This window comes from Coregonus lavaretus (assembly GCF_964263955.1).
Source record: "Coregonus lavaretus genome assembly, chromosome: 8".
NCBI classification, from domain to species: Eukaryota; Metazoa; Chordata; class Actinopteri; order Salmoniformes; family Salmonidae; genus Coregonus; species Coregonus lavaretus.
The window spans coordinates 53177434-53201326 of NC_139995.1; the positions used below are offsets into that span (position 1 = coordinate 53177434).

At 41.8% G+C, this 23893-nt stretch overlaps 1 protein-coding gene across 1 annotated transcript in view; it reads right to left on the reverse strand.

Moving 5' to 3' along the window:
• cdh22 (cadherin 22) overlaps window positions 1-21364 on the reverse strand; it is a gene marked incomplete at both ends in the record, with an annotated part of 123041 nt that extends 101677 nt beyond the window's left edge. The window contains 3 exons of the mRNA XM_084166902.1: window positions 7317-7611; window positions 18320-18400; window positions 21143-21364. Of these exons, the coding sequence (XP_084023028.1) occupies window positions 7317-7611; window positions 18320-18400; window positions 21143-21364 (598 nt within the window). The remainder of the gene's footprint in view (window positions 1-7316; window positions 7612-18319; window positions 18401-21142) is intronic.
• Window positions 21365-23893: the final 2529 nt, after the last annotated feature.

A 23893-nucleotide genomic window follows, 5' to 3' on the forward strand; every position in this document is an offset into this window, starting at 1 on the left:
CCTGGTCAAGACCTACAGGAAACGTATGATCTCTGTAATTGCAAACAATGGTTTCTGTACCAAATATTAAGTTCTGCTTTTCTGATGTATCAAATACTTATGTCATGCAATAAAATGCAAATTAATTACTTAAAAATCATACAATGTGATTTTCTGGATTTTTGTTTTAGATTCCGTCTCTCACAGTTTAAGTGTACCTATGATAAAAATTACAGACGTCTACATGCTTTGTAAGTAGGAAAACCTGCAAAATCGGCAGTGTATCAAATACTTGTTCTCCCCACTGTATCTCCAGCAAGTCAATTGTGTGGTGTACTGAAAAGCCATTGGCGATGCAAAGTACCATTATTATTTTTCAAGTGATGTTTTTTCAGAACTGTATTCACACTGGTCGAGTCACTGCTGTATACAATCCATAAACACGCACAAACAGAGATATACACACTGCCCTGCATGCATCAGTACAGTATGTGCACATCATATATAATACATTATCTTTTTCAGTAAAGTGGGTTTTTCCATCTTGAGCACACCACTTGGAAAGACAAACCATACAAACCCTCTCAGTCGCATAAGCAATGCCTAGCTGGCACACTGTGAGCACTTAACTACCTCCGCACCCTCAAGCTTGAACCACCTCCACAACACCGAGCTAGTAGACCTACGGTAGTTTGTTTACCATTACCAACTTCTGAGTGGACTGTGTGAATGAAATCTCCTCTTTCAGAAAGGTCCATCTCGACATTTAATCACTGTTTTTGTTAAAGCCAAATTAGACCTATGTGAAAAGTAGCTATGGCTTTTGGACTTTAAATGGACGACTGCCGCGGCTCGCAAATGGACAGCGGTAGGTAACATTACCTTTTAACACGGCCGCATAATTTACAATAATGCCGGGGCCATTTTATTAAGAAAAGAAATAAAAAAATCCATAGAGAGAGATGATGGCCTGGTGTTTTTAAATTGAACAGACATTAATCAAAAAGGCATAGATAGAAGCCTTCATTGTGTGGAGGGCTCTCTCAGGCTACCGTTAGCACTCGCTTCTGGCATTAGCATTGAACCAACTGGCTGACCCCGCAGCTAGCCACAATTTGCTGCGGTAGCTGCTGCTTTTACCCAGTAACAGATACATGAGTGCATAATAGGGCAGCTACATTATACAGTAGGACACTACAGAACCCATGGACGTACCATAGGTGGACAAAGAGAATAGCACAAAAAATATGCTAATGCTAACTCTACCACTATAGTTCTGACAGTATTCATCATCTTTATCAACCTTTTGATCCCTTATCATGGATCTGTATTTGGTAGAATCCTGGTGGAATTGAAAAATCAAGCATATCTCTGGTAAGGTCTGAGTATGATGAGTTTGAAAGTATAAGCTGTATTACATTTCCTGCAACACCTAACTACATAGAACATGTTCCACCATCCTCACAGGACCCTTAATACAGAGGTGAAACAGCCTGTGCCACAGACTGACTCTATCCCTGTTCAACCAATGGTCCGAACATGAAGACATTCATGCGGCTCAGTGCAAAATTCAATCACCGTCACGACGCAAATTTCATTTAAGACTCAGATTTCATTAGCCAGACCATGTTTTCGCAGGACAACGCCGAATGATCTCTCGGAATTCATCTTCGACCTGACAGGCCTAGTTTATTCTCCCCTCCTCTCCTCCTCGGCGTTAACCGATCTGAAACAACGAGCAGACTTTGAATGATATGTAAACAAATGTATTTTGGTTCACAGGCTCTCTCTTGTAAGGGCCATGAGCTATGGCAGGGACATCTTAGGAAGAACATGACAGCAGCGATAAGTGAAAATGAATATGCCGCAGGCTGCCTCGTGATTACTCTCCTCTTATTATTATTACACAACAGCTTTCCACCAAGGCCATGAAACAGCACAGCGAGTGTGTGCATTCTACTGGCTGAAGATGTGTCCCAAATGGCACCTTATTCCCTAGCTCTAGCAGTGGGGAAAAGTACTTAAGTAAAAATACTTTTAAATACTACTTAAGTCGTTTTTTGGGATATCTGTACTTTACTTTACTATTTCTATTTTTGACAACTTTTACTTTTACTTCACTACATTCCTAAAGAAAATAATGTACGTTTTACTCCATACATTTTCCATGACACCCAAAAGTACTTGTTACATTTTCAATGCTTAGCAGGACAGGAAAATGGAACAATTCACATTCTTATCAAGAGAACAATCCTGGTCATCCCTACTGCCTCTGATCTGACAGACTCCCTAAACACAAATGTTTTATTTGTAAATTATGTCTGAGTGTTGGAGTGTGCCCCTGGGTATCCGTTAATTCTAAAAACAAGAAATATTGTGCCGTCTGGTTTGCTTAATATAAGTAATTTTAAATTATTCATACTTTTACTTTTGATACTTAAGTATACTTTAGCAATTACATTTACTTATGATACTTAAGTATATTTAAAACCAAATACTTTTACTTAAGTAATATTTTACTGGGTGACTCACCTTTAGTTGGTTTTACTAATTTATTGCCACCGGGGTCTGCCGGTATAGGTCCTAAACTGCTTACTGACTGTACACTGTAACAATACTGCATGATTGTAGAGGGTTTACTAACGCGTTAGTCTTATTAGCTATGTTGACTATGATTTGACTTTAGCTAATATGGTGACAACGATGTAGGCTGTGTGTAGCGGTTATTATATGGTTTGGCTTGGAAATGTTTTTTAGCCTGGTCACATACACTGATATGTTGTGCATTGATGTCCACAAGCGAAGGGACAAGGTGAGAGGAGGAGAGTGCATAGATGCGAGAAGGAATACAATGTGGCTGCTATGAAAGTGAACTGTGTTTACTCATGATCAGGGGTGTATTCATTCCGCCGATTCTGTTGAAAAACTTTTCTTAAACGGAACAAAACGGAACAAAACGGGGATAAACATACCTGAATTTGTCCAATAGAAACTCACCTTTGTAACTGTTGGATGAATAATTACACCTTATATCAGCTAGATGCAGTCAAGAGTGCGCAAGGCGGTATTGAATGTGTCACTCAAGTTTTTCTCTCGACCTGTGTGCACCTATGTTGTAAACTTTCATTCATAGGCTAGGTTGTAGCAACCTCATGAAAATTAGAGTATCATGTAGTAGCCTAAACCTATCGCTGTTACATTGAACAGGGTGAATGGAACATGAATGACAGTCATCCAATATGCTGTAATAGAAATAGGGCCATGCTCCTTAAACTGCATTGATCGCCACTAGTCTCTGGATAGAGTGGTTACAATCTCTGTGTAGAGTGGTTACAGTCTCTGGATAGAGTGGTTACAGTCTCTGGGTGGAGTGGTTACATTCTCTGGATAGAGTGGTTACAGTCTCTGGATAGAGTAGTTACAGTCTCTGGATGGAGTGGTTACAGTCTCTGGATAGAGTGGTTACAGTCTCTGTGTAGAGTGGTTACAGTCTCTGGATAGAGTGGTTACAGTCTCTGGATAGAGTGGTTACAGTCTCTGTGTAGAGTGGTTACAGTCTCTGGATAGAGTGGTTACAGTCTCTGGATAGAGTGGTTACATTCTCTGGATAGAGTGGTTACAGTCTCTGGATGGAGTGGTTACAGTCTCTGGATAGAGTGGTTACAGTCTCTGGATAGAGTGGTTACAGTCTCTGTGTAGAGTGGTTACATTCTCTGGATAGAGTGGTTACAGTCTCTGTGTAGAGTGGTTACATTCTCTGGATAGAGTGGTTACAGTCTCTGGATAGAGTGGTCACAGTCTCTGTGTAGAGTGGTTACAGTCTCTGGATAGAGTGGTTACAGTCTCTGGATAGAGTGGTTACAGCCTCTGTGTAGAGTGGTTACATTCTCTGGATAGAGTGGTTACAGTCTCTGGATAGAGTGGTCACAGTCTCTGTGTAGAGTGGTTACATTCTCTGGATAGAGTGGTTACAGTCTCTGGATAGAGTTGTTACAGTCTCTGGATAGAGTGGTTACAGTCTCTGTGTAGAGTGGTTACATTCTCTGGATAGAGTGGTTACAGTCTCTGGATAGAGTGGTTACAGTCACTGTGTAGAGTGGTTACAGTCTCTGGATAGAGTGGTTACAGTCTCTGGATAGAGTGGTTACAGTCTCTGGATAGAGTGGTTACAGTCTCTGGATAGAGTGGTTACAGTCTCTGGATAGAGTGGTTACAGTCTCTGGATGGAGTTGTTACAGTCTCTGGGTAGAGTGGTTACAGTCTCTGGATAGAGTGGTTACAGTCTCTGGACAGAGTGGTTACAGTCTCTGGATAGAGTGGTTACAGTCTCTGTGTAGAGTGGTTACAGTCTCTGGATAGAGTGGTTACAGTCTCTGGATAGAGTGGTTACAGTCTCTGGATAGAGTGGTTACAGTCTCTGTGTAGAGTGGTTACAGTCTCTGGATAGAGTGGTTACAGTCTCTGGATAGAGTGGTTACAGTCTCTGGATAGAGTGGTTACAGTCTCTGGATAGAGTGGTTACAGTCTCTGGATAGAGTGGTTACAGTCTCTGGATGGAGTTGTTACAGTCTCTGGATAGAGTGGTTACAGTCTCTGGATAGAGTGGTTACAGTCTCTGTGTAGAGTGGTTACAGTCTCTGGATAGAGTGGTTACAGTCTCTGGATAGAGTGGTTACAGTCTCTGGATAGAGTGGTTACAGTCTCTGGATAGAGTGGTTACAGTCTCTGTGTAGAGTGGTTACAGTCTCTGGATAGAGTGGTTACAGTCTCTGGATAGAGTGGTTACAGTCTCTGTGTAGAGTGGTTACAGTCTCTGTGTAGAGTGGTTACAGTCTCTGGATAGAGTGGTTACAGTCTCTGGATAGAGTGGTTACAGTCTCTGGACAGAGTGGTTACAGTCTCTGGATAGAGTGGTTACAGTCTCTGTGTAGAGTGGTTACAGTCACTGATAGAGTGCAACGACTCCAAAAATAAATGATGATTTTTGCAAATCAATTAGTCAAATGTTAAAAATAAAAATAAAAATGTTAATGTTAATGCTTGGTGCTATGGTGGCAATGTAATGTATGGGACTTGTATAGAATGACTGACTAGAAGCCATCTGAAGTTTGAAATGGACATATTCAAATGAAATCTGAATGGTAATAAAATGTAAATGTAAATGTAAATGTAATAAGCCATAAATCCACCGTAACTGTTTAGAAAGCGAAATAAAATGATTCTAATTAATATAAATTGACTTCAACATTATTTCACAATGCTTCATATAGTTCACATTTTCCATAAACAACGCAACTTGTTCCATCAAAGGATTTCTACTGCTATTAATAAGTCATACAGTACTGTAGGTGAAGACATTTATGTATACTTTAGCCTACATAATAAGTGTGAACTCCACCATCAACTAGGCCTATGCAGTGGCCCTAAGTGCCCTGCGCAGGGCCGGCCCCAGACATAAACGGTCGATTAGGGCCGCCGGACGCTTGTTTTTAGGAACTCAGTCTGGGTCTCAACTTACTGTTGAGAGTTAGAATAGTAAAATACACAAGGTGACATTTCGAAATTTGGTTGTGCATCAGCAGTTTTTCTCATGTTATGTCAGTCACTCAATTAGCCCATGTCAGCTAACATTTTTTAGATTGGTAAATTAGTCTAGCCAGCTATCTAAACTTGTAGTAATCATGGTCGAATTACCGACCGGGCACGAAGGGCACGTGCCCAGGGGCCCTGACCTCCAGTGGGTCCCCATTGATTTCGTTAGTCACTCGCTCCTACCCAAGGTGTTACTAACCTGATTCATCTTATCAACCTGCTAATTATTAGAATCAGGTGTGCTAGATTAGGGTTGGAGCAAAAACCTACAGGACGGTAGCTCTCCAGTAACAGGGTTGGGCAGTCCTGTTCTACAGGAAGAGCAAATATGACCAGAAAACAAAATGGAGGGAAAAGCTTGACTAAGCACTCCAGTTCTCATTAGCCTTGGCACTCTACTCAATGTATAAAACATGAAGTGTGTAATTTGACTGAAAGGTGGGGAACAAGGAGGAGGAGAAGAAGGGAGGGTGTGAACGTTAACTATTCTCCCTTTCCCCTCTCACTCACTCTATTGTTTTTGTTCTCTCTCTTCTGTTTTGTCTCTACTCTTTCTCCTGTTTGCATTGCCGACAGAAAAGGGCCAAAACGTGCTGCGATAGCAGGAATTAATTCCAATCAGAGGCGAAGGAGGGCGAGAGCATTACATTTAGCCTAGTATCCCTTTCTCACAAGTAGACTCTCTCTGACACATACACACAAAAAAATATTCTGCTGTACATCGAAAACAATCACACACAGGCATAAACAATGTCTCTCACTTCCTCACAAACTCTCAAACTTTTACCTCTGGTGATCATTAACTTGGGACTGGGTTGTGTAGCATTGTCCAAATCTGACCTGGGTAAAAATCGTACCATCTACAAATTTCTCTTCAAATGTACACTGAATATACAAAACATTAGGAACACCTGTTCTTTCAATGACATAGACTGACCAGGTGAAAGCTACGATCCCTTATTGATGTCACTTGTTCAATCCACTTCAATCAGTGTAGATGAAGGGGAGGAGACAGGTTAAACACAGACTTTTAAGCCTTGAGACAATTGAGACATGGATTGTGTACAGTATGTGTGCCATTCCGAGGGTTAATTGGCAATACAAAATATTGAAGTGCCATTGAACGGGGTATGGTAGTAGGTGCCAGGCGCACCGGTTTGTGTCAAGACCTGTGACGCCGCTGGGTTTTTCCCGCTCAACAGTTTCCCGTGTGTATCAAGAATGGTCATCCACCCAAAAGACATCCAACCAACTTGACACAACCGTGGGAAGCAATGAAGTCAACATGGGCCAGCATCCCTGTGGAACGCTTTCGACACCTTGTAGAGTCCATGCCCCGACGAATTGAGGCTGTTCCGAGGGCAAAATGGAGGGGGGGGGAGTGCAACTCAATAGTAGGAAGTTGTTCCTAATGAATGGTATACTCAGTGTATATCTCATAAGTTCCCTAATGTAGTGATGTATCAAGAGCAAATCAAAGACTTGGGAGGACAGGAAATGATTGAATTGCATAGAAAAAGGCCCCCACCACTTCCCCCTACATACCCTTATCTTGGTAGGTCTCCATCACTTCTCCCTACGTACCCTTATCTGGGTACGTCTCAAACTCTGATGCTTACAGTGAACTCCTCACATCATGATCACACCTGAACACAAGTCTGAACACATTTTGCCTGACAAATTCTGCAATCCAGCACCCCATTTTGTTTCACACATACAGACTCCCTCCCCGGTTATCCTCTTACCCATTTGTGAAAGCTCCGCCACACTCCCGATATATGGCCCTTCCAGGAACTTGGGTTCACTGTCGTTGATATCCTGGACCTTGATGACGAACTCTGACTCGGATTCCAGCAGGTGGTTGGTGAGCCGATCCCGGGCCTGAGCTCTGAGGGTGTAGTAGCTCTGCTGCTCGCGGTCCAATCGCTCGGTGGCGTGGATGTCGCCCGTCAGCTCGTCGATGATGAAGATTGTGCCCGCCCCTTCCCCGGAGATGGTGTACTTGATGTTCCCCTCGCCCTCGTCCGAATCCGTGTGGATCTGTCAATTAAGGCAATCAAAGTCAAGCTGAGATTTCACGCTTTTTGGAGGTATATGTTGTTGTTTAAAAAATATATATAAAATGCATTGATTTCATTGACTGTGAATGTAGTACTCAGATTTCACAGCATCAGAGAAGATTAAGGGAAAGTGAGGGATAATTCTACAAAGACGATAAACACACCGTGTCCATTTAGAATTCCATACTCCAAAAGAACATGATATGTTCAAAATGTCATATTAAAAAACAGCCTTGAACCTGCCAATCCCAACATGTTAATTATATACATTTGCAGCACTTCACAGGATACCCTTTACAGAATTGTCAAGGCTTTGCTCTTTCTCTTATGTCAGATTTTCTCTCTAGTCATCAAGAAGTTTCACAGCCGGTAAGAGAGGGAAGAGGAGAAGCCCTCGCCTCCCTCCAGGGTAGTCATCAACAGCACTATGACAAAAGACACTGCAGTGCTACCAATGATTTACACAATCCCCACATGGCGTGCCCTTCACAGAATAGGGGCCCCTCGAATTAGAAGTCATTTCTAAAGGTTGTTAAAGTTGTGGTACGAACATGAACACGGTAGGGGCCGACAAACGAACTTAAAGAGCCCATATAAATCTGCCAAGACTTCTTCTAAAGTGACCAGAAGACATTCTAGCAGATCCCTATGTATCCTGTGGCTTTACTGCACATTCTGAACTGCTACTCCCTTCGAATGCAGGACTCAGGCTCCATAGCCTGTAGGACCCATCTCGCAAAACAGGCAGGAATTGAGGGAGAAAACGCCCCTGTCTCCCGCGTTAATATTTTATAAAGGCTTAATTAAATACAGGACTCGATCGCCCTCGCGGGGGTTTTCATTAGGTATTTGTCGTAAAAAAAAGGGGGAATAATGCAAAACATATCCTTCATAGCCCCCTATTTCTTTTCATTTTGAGTAGTCCCCAAGTCAAATAAATGCTCTGAGAGAAAATATACTATTTTGGGGGGGCATCAATATTTCAGCGATAATAAAATAAACCTCAATAGCCCCGTCGGTAGAAAGACAGTAGAAAGCTCTCCAATAGCCCAGTCGGTAGAAAGACAGTAGAAAGCTCTCCAATAGCCCAGTCGGTAGAAAGACAGTAGAAAGCTCTCCAATAGCCCAGTCGGTAGAAAGACAGTAGAAAGCTCTCCAATAGCCCAGTCGGTAGAAAGACAGTAGAAAGCTCTCCAATAGCCCAGTCGGTAGAAAAACAGTAGAAAGCTCTCCAATAGCCCAGTCGGTAGAAAGACAGTAGAAAGCTCTCCAATAGCCCAGTCGGTAGAAAGACAGTAGAAAGCTCTCCAATAGCCCCGTCAGTAGAAAGACAGTAGAAAGCTCTCCAATAGCCCAGTCGGTAGAAAGACAATAGAAAGCTCTCCAATAGCCCCGTCAGTAGAAAGACAGTAGAAAGCTCTCCAATAGCCCCGTCGGTAGAAAGATAGTAGAAAGCTCTCCAATAGCCCAGTCGGTAGAAAGACAGTAGAAAGCTCTCCAATAGCCCAGTCGGTAGAAAGACAGTAGAAAGCTCTCCAATAGCCCAGTCGGTAGAAATACAGTAGAAAGCTCTCCAATAGCCCAGTCGGTAGAAAGACAGTAGAAAGCTCTCCAATAGCCCAGTCGGTAGAAAGACAGTAGAAAGCTCTCCAATAGCCCCGTCAGTAGAAAGACAGTAGAAAGCTCTTCAATAGCCCAGTCGGTAGAAAGACAGTAGAAAGCTCTCCAATAGCCCAGTCGGTAGAAAGACAGTAGAAAGCTCTCCAATAGCCCAGTCGGTAGAAAGACAGTAGAAAGCTCTCCAATAGCCCAGTCTGTAGAACGACAGTAGAAAGCTCTCCAATAGCCCAGTCGGTAGAAAGACAGTAGAAAGCTCTCCAATAGCCCAGTCGGTAGAAAGACAGTAGAAAGCTCTCCAATAGCCCAGTCGGTAGAAAGACGGTAGAAAGCTCTCCAATAGCCCAGTCGGTAGAAAGACAGTAGAAAGCTCTCCAATAGCCCCGTCGGTAGAAAGACAGTAGAAATCTCTCCAATAGCCCAGTCGGTAGAAAGACAGTAGAAAGCTCTCCAATAGCCCCGTCGGTAGAAAGACAGTAGAAAGCTCTCCAATAGCCCAGTCGGTAGAAAGACAGTAGAAAGCTCTCCAATAGCCCCGTCGGTAGAAAGACAGTAGAAAGCTCTCCAATAGCCCCGTCGGTAGAAAGACAGTAGAAAGCTCTCCAATAGCCCAGTCGGTAGAAATACAGTAGAAAGCTCTCCAATATCTGGAGATATGTGACGCCTGCCTTTACATTGTCTGACTGTCTCTCTATTGCTCACGGTCTTTGATCAAGTCTTTCAAGAATATTAGAGCAGATGCTGAAGACAAGGATCAACCGTGATCATCCACACACATCCAAACATCTTTAGAGAGTATTGTGGATGTAATGTGTTCAGTGAATGTAAAGGGTTTTCTACCATCAAAGTCGACATTTGCTCTCCGATCACACACGTACTGTTTGCAAACAAACACCCACACAAACGTCATGCACACACACAATCATGCAGACACAGTCATACTAAAATCTCTCTCCCTCTCGCTCTCTCACACACACACACACACACACACACACACTTCGTCCATACATACCCTTCCAGTCAAAAGTTTGGATACACCTACTCATTCAAGGGTTTTTCTTTATTTTTACTATTGTTTACATTGTAGAATAATAGTGAAGACATCAAAACTATAAAATAACACATTTGGAATCATGTAGTAACCAAAAAAGTGTTAAACAAATCAAAATATATTTTATATTTGAGATTCTTCAAATAGCCATCCTTTGCCTTGATGACAGCTTTGCACACTCTTGGCATTCTCTCAACCAGCTTCATGAGGTAGTCACCTGGAATGCATTTCAATTAACAGGTGTGCCTTCTTCATGCGTTTGAGCCAATCAGTTGTGTTGTGACAAGGTAGGGAGGGTATACAGAAGATAGCCCTATTTGGTAAAAGACCAAGTCCATATTATGGCAAGAACAGCTCAAATAAGCAAAGAGAAACAACAGTCCATCATTACTTTAAGACATGAAGGTCAGTCAATACGGAACATTTCAAGAACTTTGAAAGTTTCTTCAAGTGCAGTCACAAAAACCATCAAGCGCTATGATGAAACTGGCTCTCATGAGGACCACCACAGGAATGGATGAACCAGAGTTACCTCTGCTGCAGAGGATAAGTTCATTAGAGTTACCAGCCTCAGAAATTGCAGCCCAAATAAATGCTTCACCGAGTTCAAGTCACAGACACATCTCAACATCAACTGTTCAGAGGGGACTGTGTGAATCAGGCCTTCATGGTCGAATTGCTGCAAAGAAACCCCTACTAAAGGACACCAATAAGAAGAAGAGACCTGCTTGGGCCAAAAAACACAAGCAATGGACATTAGACCGGTGGAAATTTGTCCTTTGGTCTGGAGTCCAAATTGGAGATTATTGGTTCCAACCGCCGTGTCTTTGTGAGACGCGGTGTGGGTGAACGGATGAGCTCTGTATGTGTATTTCCCACCGTAAAGCATGGAGGAGGAGGTGTTATGGCGTGGGGGTGCTTTGCTGGTGACACTGTCTGTCATTTATTTAGAATTCAAGGCACACATAACCAGCATGGCTACCACAGCATTCTGCAGTGATACGCCATCCCATCTGGTTTGGGCTTAGTTGGACTATCATTTGTTTTTCATCAGGACAATGACCCAACACACCTCCAGGCTGTGTAAGGGCTATTTTACCAAGAAGGAGAGTGATGGAGTGCTGCATTAGATGACCTGGCCTCCACAATCCCCCGACCTCAACCCAATTGAGATGGTTTGGGACGAGTCGGACGTCAGAGTGAAGGAAAAGCATTCAACAATTGCTAAGCATATGTCAGAAGTCCTTTAAGACTGTTGGAAAAGCATTCCAAGTGAAGCTGGTTGAGAGAATGCCAAGAGTGTGCAAAGCTGTCATCAAGGCAAAGGGTGGCTATTTGAAGAATCTCAAATATAAAATATATTTTGATTTGTTTAAAACTTTTTGGTTACTACATGATTCCATATGAGTTATTTCATAGTTTTGATGTCTTCACTATTATTCTACAATGTAAAAATTAGTACAAATAAAGAGAATCCCTTGAATTAGTAGGTGTGTCCAAACTTTTGACTGGGACTCTATACAGTATGGCATCCTATATGGAACCGTTTTCCATTTCCCCATTTCCCCCTCAAACAAAAACACATACTTTACCGTGAGCCCCAGAAGTATTGGGACAGTGACACATCTGTTGATGTTTTGGCTCTGTACTCCAGCACTTTGGATTTGAAATTATACAATGACTATGAGGTTAAAGTGCAGACTGTCAGCTTTAATCTTATGGTATTTTCATCCATATCGGGTGAACCATATTGTCATTTTGGAGCCATTTTTATTGTAAATAAGAGTATATTAATGTGGATGCTACCATGATTACAGATAGTCCTGAATTAATCGTGAATAATGATGAGTGAGAAAGTTAGACACAAATATCATACCCCCAAGACATGCTAACCTCTCACCATTACAACAACAGGGGATGTTAGCATTTTTGGGGGGGATGATATTTATGTAACTCTCACTCATCATTATTCACGATTCATTCAGGATTATCCGTAATCATGGTAGCATCCACATTCATGTAGAAGTGTTTAGAAACATATTATATTCTTATTTACAATAAAAGTGACTCCAAAATGACACAATACATTATTTACCTTTCATTTCTATTTGGCACAAAATAATCTGAAACACAACCAAAACAAACAGCAAATGCATCCAACAAGTTTGTAGAGTCACAAGCTTGATGTAATCATTGTGTGCTAGGAATATGGGACCAAATACGAAACTTTTGACTGCTTTAATACACATAAGTAAATTTTTCCCAATACCGTTGGTCCCCTAGAATGGGGGGACTATCTTTTTAAAAGTGCTGTAATTTCTAAACGGTTCACCCAATATCGATGAAAATACCTTCAAATTAAAGCTGACAGTCTGCACGTTAACCTCATATTCATTGTATCATTTCAAATCCAAAGTGATGGAGTACAGAGCTGAAACCACAACAAAAATGTCACTGTCCCAATACTTTTGGAGCTCATTGTATTTTATTGTGAGCAGGCACACGTGGCAACAACGAGATCACCCTCGTTCTCCCCCTTCAGGCTCAATGTGTCAGTCCATCAGTCAGTACGTCCTCTGCAGAGTGATTCCGTGGCTAAGCTGCGGACTTCAAACAAAAGGTCAAAGCCAGGGCTTCACTTAATGCTTAGCAATCATAACCATCAGCAATGTCAACACGCCATTGCTAGCTAAATCCCCCTGCAACCAAACCGTAGGTATGCATCCCAAATGGCACCCTATTCCCTATGTAGTGCACAACATTTGACCAGAGCCCTATGAACCCCTATGGGGCCTGGTCAAAAGTAGTGCATTAAATAGGGATTAGGGTGCCATTTGGGATGCAGTCTACTGTAAGCCTTCCCGTCAGGAAGAAAAAGGAGCTATTTATCACAACGATAGTGTTGGCACTTGGCAGACACAATACAACGTTGGAAGAAAACAATATGTCTATAAATAGGGCCTTGACTCCTAATGTCACCTCCCACTTCAGAGGGAAACAGGGGCTTCGTCCCAAATGGCACCGTATTCCTTATATAGTGCACTACTTTTGACCAGGGTCCATAGGGCTCTGGTCAAAAGTAGTGCACTATGTAGGGAATAGGGTGCCATTTGGGACATGGCCATGCCTTGCTGCATCAATAATCAAATCTCTCATGCACCTTTGGTCTACTCTCCAATACTGTATATGCTGCCAGCTTCCTCAGCAACGAGTGTACAGACAAAAACACACAAACACGGTCATGCAGGCATGCACACACACATTCAGACACACACAGGAAAAACACACGCACACACACAGAGACACAAACATTCTCTCTCTCTCACATACAGAAACACCACACACGTACACAGAAACGGGCACATAGATGTGGAACTGCCCTGCCAAATAGGGGTCAGCGCAGTAACAAAGGCCTCAGGGCCAGCCTACTGAAGGACATCAAAATGAGGCAGCTGGTTTGAAGTTGAGGAGGAGATCGGATATACTGCGGGAAAATGTACTTGCTACGACTATAATATGTGCTTGTCTCACCTAGCCATCTTAAAATAAACACATTCATTGTAAGTCGCTCTGGATAAGAGCATCTGCTAAATCAGGGGTTCCCAAACGTTTTCACTTAGGGCCCCTCTTCCAGCATTGGGGAACATCCCGCGCCACCCCTGCGCACGTGCACCAAGTCTATTTCTATGGGCACAAGCACTGGTCATGACACAAACTATTCACACCCCTCTTGTTGGTGGAGAGAATGTTGCAGGTTTAAAGCTTATTTCCTAAAATTCTACACATTTTGTCATTGGTACAAAGAAAATTGTGAAGTTTTAAAGCAACATTTCTTGCAATTCTATACATTTTGCCATGTCTAAAGTGTATGGGCTAAAAAAACGAAATAAAAACACGTTAGCTGACATGGGCTAGTTGATCTGGACATTTCTGATAAGTTATAAATAGCTCTCTAAGGTATGCAATGACTGACATGACAACAGGAAAACTGATGATGCAATACCCAATTTCGAAATTGCACCTTGTGCATTCTACTATTACAACTTTCAAGAGTAAGTTAGCAGTGCCCCACAGTTTGGGAACCACTGAGCTAAATGACTAAAATGTAAATGTACTACATTTGGTGTAAGGAATTGGCATATTCTAAAAAACGGCACACAAGAGTGAGAAAGGAAGTCAGAGGAAGAAGTCTGTCAAATCAACAGTATCTGGAAGTTATTCTAATCAACAGTATCTGATGCCTATAGCACTTCCGTTCCATTCAATCTAACTGATACAAGCAGACTGCTTCAACGTACCAGCATTAAGGTGAATATGTATAGCCGCATGACGTGAAGGGAAAAGAGGAGACAATACATAATGCAAAAATTAACCTGGCAAATATAACCCTGTTCCTTCACATCTTCCCAAGACTGTATTCCCTGATATAAGACCAGATCTTCTAATATTGGACTCATTTCCATTCATTCCACATTGTCTTAAAGGTGCTTGGAACTTCATGCCAAGAGAAATGATTGAAATAGACGCATGTGATCAAACACTTCCTACACACATCCTGATTAAACATGTCGTCAAAGACGAGTGTACTATCACAGCCAATCAAAGAGGCAATACGTGAACAATAACAAAAATAAACCTTATACATGTCGTCAGTCTGGCAAATACCCAATGCAAAATGACATTCAAAGTTGCACATTACAAGTGCCCACATTTCAACCCTTTTTTCATTCTGTTGTTATTGTTTTAGATACATTGATTGTGCTGTAAATCTAGAAATATGAAATGAAACTTAAAGCCACAGTCTGTGAGATGTAATTTCATGTCATGACACACAGTAGTTGAGATGTAATAATAACTTATAAATAAGTTAGTACTTTACTGTAATAAGCTTAGTGCCTTATCATACACAGAAATAACATATGATTCCTTTGTGTGTGGATGTGTTGTCATAGGAGACTTTGCGAGCAAATTATGTCTCGCTATAAATCATCATGTAAATCATGTTTAAGCTAGAGATATCTGAGTGTGCAAAGCTGTCATCAAGGCAACGGGTGGCTACTTTGAAGAATCTCAAATATAAAATATATTTTGATTTGTTTAACACTTTTTTGGTTACTTGTCACGACTTCCTCTGAAGCTGCCTCCTCTCCTTGTTCGGGCAGGCTTCGGCGATCGTCGTCACCGGCCTTCTAGCCACTGCCGCTCCTCATCTCATCATTCCATATGTTTTGTCTTGTTTATTACACACACCTGGTTCATATCCCCTCATCAGTACCTGTATAAGTGTTCCCTCTGCCCCCTTGTCTTTGTGTGTGATTGTTTATTGTGGAGGTTAGTTTAGCTCGGTGGAGCTCCTTGTATTTTGTATCTCCGGGATATTCACTCGTGTGCCTTGTTGTTTCCCAGTACGCCTGATTTCCGCACTGGAGTGTTTGACGCATTGCTGCGTACCGCTGTGTTTTCGGAATAAACCCTTTTATTCTGGGATTTACCGTCCTGCGCCTGACTCCTTCAAAATCACGCACCACAGTTACTCCATTATTCTATATGTGTTATTTCATAGTTTTGATGTCTTCACTATTATTCTACAACATAGAAAATAGTCAACATAAAGAAAAACCCTGGAATGAGTAGGTGTGTGCAAACGTTTCACTTGTACTGTATATGGAGACTGGTTAGTGACAAAAATAAGGGGTTAAATACATGTTTAAAAAATATATATATGTTTCCTGATCTTTCTTATATGTCTCAGATATAGGATAGACACTTTAGAACAAACTCCATTTAGATTTTTGGGGGGGACTATCTGTTGTTCCATGTAGTGAATCTGTTATTCAATGCAAGGTCAAATAAAATGTTTCATCAAATAACTGTTTAATATATTTTTTTGATACTTCAAGGGGTCTTAAAATTCTAAATCAAATAGCAAAATGATCCTTGGTATGACCTTGTTAAAACAATTCCATATAGCTTAGTAGCACCAACCCCTTCCCCCGGCTTAGACAGGGCTTAGACTGTTTAGTGACAAAAATAAGGGGTTAAATACACATAACACACTTTCTTATACAGTTATGGAAAAAGGTATTTGATCCCCTGCTGATTTTGTACGTTTGCCCACTGACAAAGAAATTATCAGTCTATTTTAATGGTAGGTTTATTTGAACAGTGAGAGACAGAATAACAACAAAAAAATCGAGAAAAACACATGTCAAAAAATTTATAAATTGATTTGCATTTTAATGAGGGAAATAAGTATTTGACCCCCTCTCAATCAGAAAGATTTCTGGTTCACAGGTGTCTTTTATACAGGTAACGAGCTGAGATTAGGAGCACACTCTTAAAGGGAGTGCTCCTAATCTCAGTTTGTTACATGTATAAAAGACACCTGTCCACAGAAGCAATCAATCAATCAGATTCCAAACTCTCCACCATGGCCAAGACCAAAGAGCTCTCCAAGGATGTCAGGGACAAGATTGTAGACCTACACAAGGCTGGAATGGGCTACAAGACCATCGCCAAGCAGCTTGGTGAGAAGTTGACAACAGTTTGAAACACAAAATAAGTGTCAATTTCCCTTGGCCTGGGGCTCCATGCAAGATCTCACCTCGTGGAGTTGCAATGATCATGAGAACAGTGAGGAATCAGCCCAGAACTACACGGCAGGATCTTGTCAATGATCTCAAGGCAGCTGGGATCATAGTCACCAAGAAAACAATTGGTAACACTACGCCGTGAAGTACTGAAATCCTGCAGTGCCCGCAAGGTCAAGAAAGCACATATACAGGGCCGTCTGAAGTTTGCCAATGAACATCTGAATGATTCAGAGGAGAACTGGGTGAAAGTGTTGTGGTCAGATGAGACCAAAATCGAGCTCTTTGGCATCAACTCAACTTGCCGTGTTTGGAGGAGGAGGAATGCTGCCTATGACCCCAAGAACACCATCCCCACCGTCAAACATGGAGGTGGAAACATTATGCTTTGGGGGTGTTTTTCTGCTAAGGGGACAGGACAACTTCACCGCATCAAAGGGACGATGGACAGGGCCATGTACCGTCAAATCTTGGGTGAGAACCTCCTTCCCTCAGCCAGGGCATTGAAAATGTGTCGTGGATGGGTATTCCAGCATGACAATGACCCAAAACACACGGCCAAGGCAACAAAGGAGTGGCTCAAGAAGAAGCACATTAAGGTCCTGGAGTGGCCTAGCCAGTCTCCAGACCTTAATCCCATAGAAAATCTGTGGAGGGAACTGAAGGTTCGAGTTGCCAAACGTCAGCCTCGAAACCTTAATGACTTGGAGAAGATCTGCAAAGAGGAGTGGGACAAAATCCCTCCTGAGATGTGTGCAAACCTGGTGGCCAACTACAAGAAACGTCTGACCTCTGTGATTGCCAACAAGGGTTTTGCCACCAAGTACTAAGTAATGTTTTGCAGAGGGGTCAAATACTTATTTCCCTCATTAAAATGCAAATCAATTTATAACATTTTTGACATGCGTTTTTCTGGATTTTTTGTTGTTGTTGTTCTTTCTCTCACTGTTCAAATAAACCTACCATTAAAATTATAGACTGATCATGTCTTTGTTAGTGGGCAAACGTACAAAATCAGCAGGGGATCAAATACTTAATTCCCTCACTGTATCTCTCAGATATAGGACAGACACTTCAGATCAAATTTCATTTAGATTTTTGGGGGGGATTATTTATTGTTCCATGTAGTGAATCTGTTATTCAATGTGTTTGAATTGGCTAATAGCAGTAATTTGATGAAACATTTTATATATTTTTGGATACTTCAAGGGGTATTAAAAAAGAAAAAGAAAAAATAAAGTTAAATGATCCTTGGTATGACCATCTTAAAACAATTCATATAGCTTAGCTTAGACAGAGCTTAGACTCTTATTGGTTAAAAAAGGTGTGTTGCTCAAACATTCAAGTCATTCCTTGATCACTACAGATATATCATGGAAATCACAAGTCCATGTGAAAATGTCATGGGATGCATTTGCTTGATTGCTTACGTTTTTTGTTGGTGGCCCACTGTTTGGTGGTATGCACATCTCACAGAGTGTGGCTTTAACTGAGTCTAAGACATCTTGTATCTGCAATGAAACAAACGAATACAGCTTGAGACAAAGGTTGTGTCACCAAACAGGATGCTCTAACACTATGATCTATACATTTAAATTGTCAAATTTAATTTTGTTTTTTGTTTTGTGCACAAGTATTTAATGATTAGTGTCTTGTAAACTCTTATGGGCTGGGCACCAAATGGTTTATGACACTGAAATAAAATGAATGAATGAATCATTCAATCAATCACCAAGCATATACAGTAGAGTAAATACAATACTCTCTTGGTTTATAATGTCTTTAAATCTGCTAGTTTACTAGAAACCTGCTAGAAACCTGCTTTACTAGATCTAAATAACAAACTGACAAGTGGTTACTACAATAAAGGTGAAAAAGTATTAATTAAATGTCCCTCCTTATACAACAATCATTCTAAGAATCATCACTGTCAGATTGTATCTGAATGCCTCTAATTGTCAGAGTTCTACGAGTTCACATGTATCATTAGAAGTTGTGAGTTGCTGTAACCACAGAACTAGAACGTGATTATGTGCATGGCTGTAACATTCTAGCTCCTGAATGTGGTTCAGTGTTGACATTGAACTTCTTAAAAGGCTCTTGAGATTGAATAACCACTTTCATATCTCTGCTATACAGTAGATTCATCTGCATGGAAACCTTGGAACACCTTTCCCTTTCAACCTTATGTAATAGGGTTGTCACGACACCAGTACTGCGACACTCAGAAGTATCGTGGCAAGGAAACAAAACGTGTAGGGGGACTTAATTTCTTTACTAAATAAATGTTCTAATATTGCAAACACACAGTCTTCTGTTGTCATCCAGAATTCACTGCTCGACTGAGGGACCTTACAGATAATTATATGTGTGGGGTACAGAGATGGGGTAGTCATTTAAAAATCATGTTAAACACTATTATTGCACACAGAGTGAGTCCATGCAACTTATTATGTGACTTTTTAAGCACATTTCTACTCCTGAACTTATTTAGGCTTGCCATAACAAAGGGTTGAATACAGCTTTTCATTTTTTATGAATTTGTAAACATTTCAAAAAAACATAATTCCACTTTGACATTATGGGGTATTGTGTGTAGAACAGTGACACAACATCTCAATTTAATCCATTTTAAATTCAGGCTGTAACAACAAAATGTGGAAAAAGTCAAGGGGTGTGAATACTTTCTGAAGGCACTGTAAGTACCGTGAATGGGATCAATAAAGCTTTCAGCATTTGAATCATGAACTTAACAGAAGTAAACGTCAAGGGTCAGAAGAGATGTGCAGCAACAGAAAATATACACTGCACGATGTATGAATTTCAAAAGGAGGCCTTGGAGTGAATTGAGAGAGAGAAAAACCTCTGAGGTATATAGTCTTATTTTCTTTCCCTCAACAATAGATACATGGAAAGTGATGCTTTGGGATTGTATGTTTTCAAAAAAAAAAGTACATTCCAGGGTTCAATGTAAGTACATCTCCCTCCATTTCAATGGAGTCACGAGCGCATCTTGTATCTCAGTATTTGTTGTAGTAAGCTACATACAGAAAACCAGTGTGGCAGCCTTAAGAAATAGAAGGCAGGGGGGTTGGGGGGGGGGGGGGGTTCTTAGATCATAGAAGACCAAGGAAATTCATTACCCAAATGTATCGAACAAAGCTGCCAGGTTATTGCGATGTGAGTGACCATTTAGGGAAAAACATATTTCATTAGCAAATGAATGGCTGCAGTAGGACAGCCTTGGCATCTTTGCTGAGTTGGATGAAGCAGAAAAATGTGTTGTAAATGGCCAGTGCTGATAAAAGGCACGCTGGCCATATTTAATACTATATTGCTCTAATTAAAGTATTTGATATCCTTATCGATGGATGAGTCCGGCAACACCACCCCCCAGTGACTATTAATAGTCCTGGCTTGTGCTTCATGGAGAGCAATAATTCTGGGTAATTTTATTAATAAAATAATTTCTCCTTTTTCACCCCTGCTATGCCTGGACCGCATGCATATATCAGCGCCTTGCTTGCCCCACCACACTCTCCTGCAATGAATCACTTCAAAATGCATGAATCCTTTGTCTCTCTCTCTCCCCCTATCTTCCCCCCCTTGCTCTCTCCCCCTCTTGTTCCCCCCTTGCTCTCTCCCCTCTCTTTTCCCCCTCTTTCCCCTTCTTTTTTCCCTTTCTCTCTCCCTCTAGCGCGTTCTTTTGAGCTCATCTTTGCTCGGTCGGTTTGTATGTCCATCTGGCTGTCTATCCATCTGTCTGTCCACCTGTTTCTCCATCTTCATGCCGCCCCCCCCCCCCCCCCCCTCTCTCTCTCGCACCCTCTCACCTCCTCTCATTCTCTCTCTCGGTCTGGCTAAGTCCCATAATGGATCCTGGCTGAAGAGATAGAATACTGTCCCCTAACAGAAATAATACAGAGGCAGACAGAGGGGATTCTAAAACTGCCTTTATAAGGAAAAGCATTCAGACTGGAGTTCAAAATATGAACTTATTATTATCAGTTGCAAATGACTGAATTCAGTCAGTCATGGGTATGCAGTAAAATGTATATAAGAACCATCCCTATTTATATAATAAAATTCCATTGGATGTGCTATGCTATCAAGTCTTATCCTTTCCAATCATAACTTGTCATCCAAATCAAATCACAATCAACTCACAAGTAAGATATGAAAGCAAAAAACTTCAACTGTAATGTTAGTGTTGTTCACCTAAAGACATGAAAATCTCTCAGACAAGGGCTTACCTTTCCAACGTAGAGAGGTTCTGTGCCCGTGTACTCCTCCACCACAAAGAACTGGTTCCACACCCATCCCCTCTTCACTCGTTCATGGGACATGAGCTCCTGCTCCTTAGTTTCTCCCTTGGCCATGCCACTAGTTCTCTCCGACCATCCACAACTACAGCAATGCAAAAGCCAAAGGGCCGTCAACAGGCTAAATGCTCCCAGTCTCCAAAAGGGAGCCATTTTGGAAAATCCTGCTTGGCTCTACATGTGACGGGGATTACCAAAGAGGTGAAAAGAGTCCTCAAGCCGGCAATGTTGAAGAAATTAAACCCAGAGGCCAACCAAAATCTATGTTCTAGGACACTTTGATTAATCCACAAGATCTTTGAGCATTCTATTGTCTTCAATAGTTCTATTGTCTTAAATAGTTCCGCCTCAGGATGCAGGGCATGCCATGGCACGTCATGACTCAGTGAATTTAGACAGGCTACAGAAGGTTTTTCTCTGTGCAGAAGAAACTTGGCAAATCATTTTGAACCCGCCTTATCTTTCTCATGTAATCTTCGCCATCTGGGTTTTCCTGACTTATCTCCCCTGTCTGTCTACACTGGTATCAAATCCATTCGGGTAACAGAGATGTTTTTTGTTACTGTACAAAAGAAAACTGCATTCAAGATTTCCAAGACAAGCTTTCCCATATGTTCTATGGCAGCTTCAATCTTTCAATCTTTAACACAAGTATGGTGGTGAAGGGAATGGGCCTGATATTGATCAAATAAAAACTCCCTGAGAATTAAAATTGACACTTTCAATCCAAACTTGGTCATTTATTTTATTCCAACACATTAATTAGGGAAATCCTTTAATGGACAGGCTCCTTTGAGAATATCATGGGACCTATAACCATTGAAATGGCCTTTGTATAATTGTCAAGGAAAGTTTGGGCTGTACCTGGTATAACAAGGTTCACATCTTACAGACACCCATAGTGTGATACCCAAGGCTATCTCCAAACTCTTGGAACTGATTCTCACTAAAATGCTTAGTTATCTTTCACAATATCTTTGTTTTCTATTTTCTAACTAATTAAAAATGGATTTAAAAGAAAAGTGGGTCATTCTGATACTCGGGTCCTCAGATCAAAAGCTTCTCTCCAGGTCCAGGATCCTAGGGTTGTGTGTATGGTCCAGCTGCCGTCTCTTGTCACTTCATTCCAGTATTAGAGATCAGTATCCTTCAGGAGACTCCATTGGCTCAGATCTTATTGTGTTCCATAATTCTTCTGGATGGTTCAGGCAGTGACAGGACCCCCATAAAGTGCTGAGAGTAGTGGCAAAACCTGCAAAAGACCAGAAAGAAAAGCATAGGTTACCATCACGTTTTCCTGTAGAACAGAGAAGGCATCCATCACTGGTTGGGCTTTAACACTGCAGGGTCTTTCATCACACAGTATACAAAATTGTATAAATTTTCCAAATGCGCACTGCAAACACAAAACATGCTCAAGGCTGAACTCATTTCTCTTTTTATTAGCTCTCCACAACTCTTTCTTCGGATTATCTGGAGCTAACTGTTTTCAGCCGGTCTGTTGTTGTGTTCGGCAAGAAAACCGAACAACGTGCTCTAAGAGCGATGGTGCAGTGCTGTACGAGCGGAGAGAGCGCCAGGTGTGTGGAGGGGAGGATGTTGGAGAATAGAGTGAAGAGAGAAAGAGAGGGAGGGTTCTTCTTCACGAGCCAGGCCACTAGCATCTGTCTGCCTTTAGTCCAGCCAACCAAGCAGGCCTAACCCCAGCCAGCTGATTAATTGCATGAGGGAACACTAATTGGATAAAAGTATTAATCAATTAATTCAATCCATCACGGCAACAGCCCCCTAATACTTCAAACAAACACTGCCGAGGGAGGCGGGAGTAGATAAGAGGCGGTGCGTTGCGGCTAGCGTGCATCGTAGGAAGAGGTTGTGATTAATGGGCTTTGTGAAACCTTCAGAACGGGCAAAAAAAAAACATTTCGTGTGTCTGCGGTGTCACCACCTCAAGGCGAAGAGATTGCAGCACCAGTGGGAGGAAGAAGTCGAGGAAAGCTGCTTCGAACAGCTTCAGGACAGCGGTTGTTTAACCTACTGTGCCTCTGTGCTAGCTGGGTGAAGCTTTCCAATATTTCTCGATGCCTACAAGCAATTCTTTTTTTTTGTTTCCGAAAAATAATTCAAATTCAGAATAAGGTCAAACGAACACTGTGCATGGTATTTGCAATTGAGCTCTGTGGATGAAGCCAAAGAATAGGAAGTAGGAGAGCATAGTTTTAAAGGCATCTCGGTTTTGAGGTAGGGCTTTGTGGCAGGGTTTTGAGGTAGGGCTTTGTGGCAGGGTTTTGAGGTAGGGCTTTGTGGCAGGGTTTTGAGGTAGGGCTATGTGGCAGGGTTTTGAGGTACGGCTTTGAGGTAGGGTTTTGAGGTAGGGCTTTGTGGCAGGGTTTTGAGGTAGGGCTTTGAGGTAGGGTTTTGAGGTAGGGCTTTGTGGCAGGGTTTTGAGGTAGGGCTTTGTGGCAGGGTTTTGAGTTAGGGCTTTGTGGCAGGGTTTTGAGGTAGGGCTTTGTGGCAGGGTTTTGAGGTAGGGCTTTGTGGCAGGGTTTTGAGGTAGGGCTTTGTGGCAGGGCTTTGAGGTAGGGCTTTGTGGCAGGGCTTTGTGGCAGGGTTTTGAGGTAGGGCTTTGAGGTAGGGTTTTGAGGTAGGGCTTTGTGGCAGGGTTTTGAGGTAGGGCTTTGT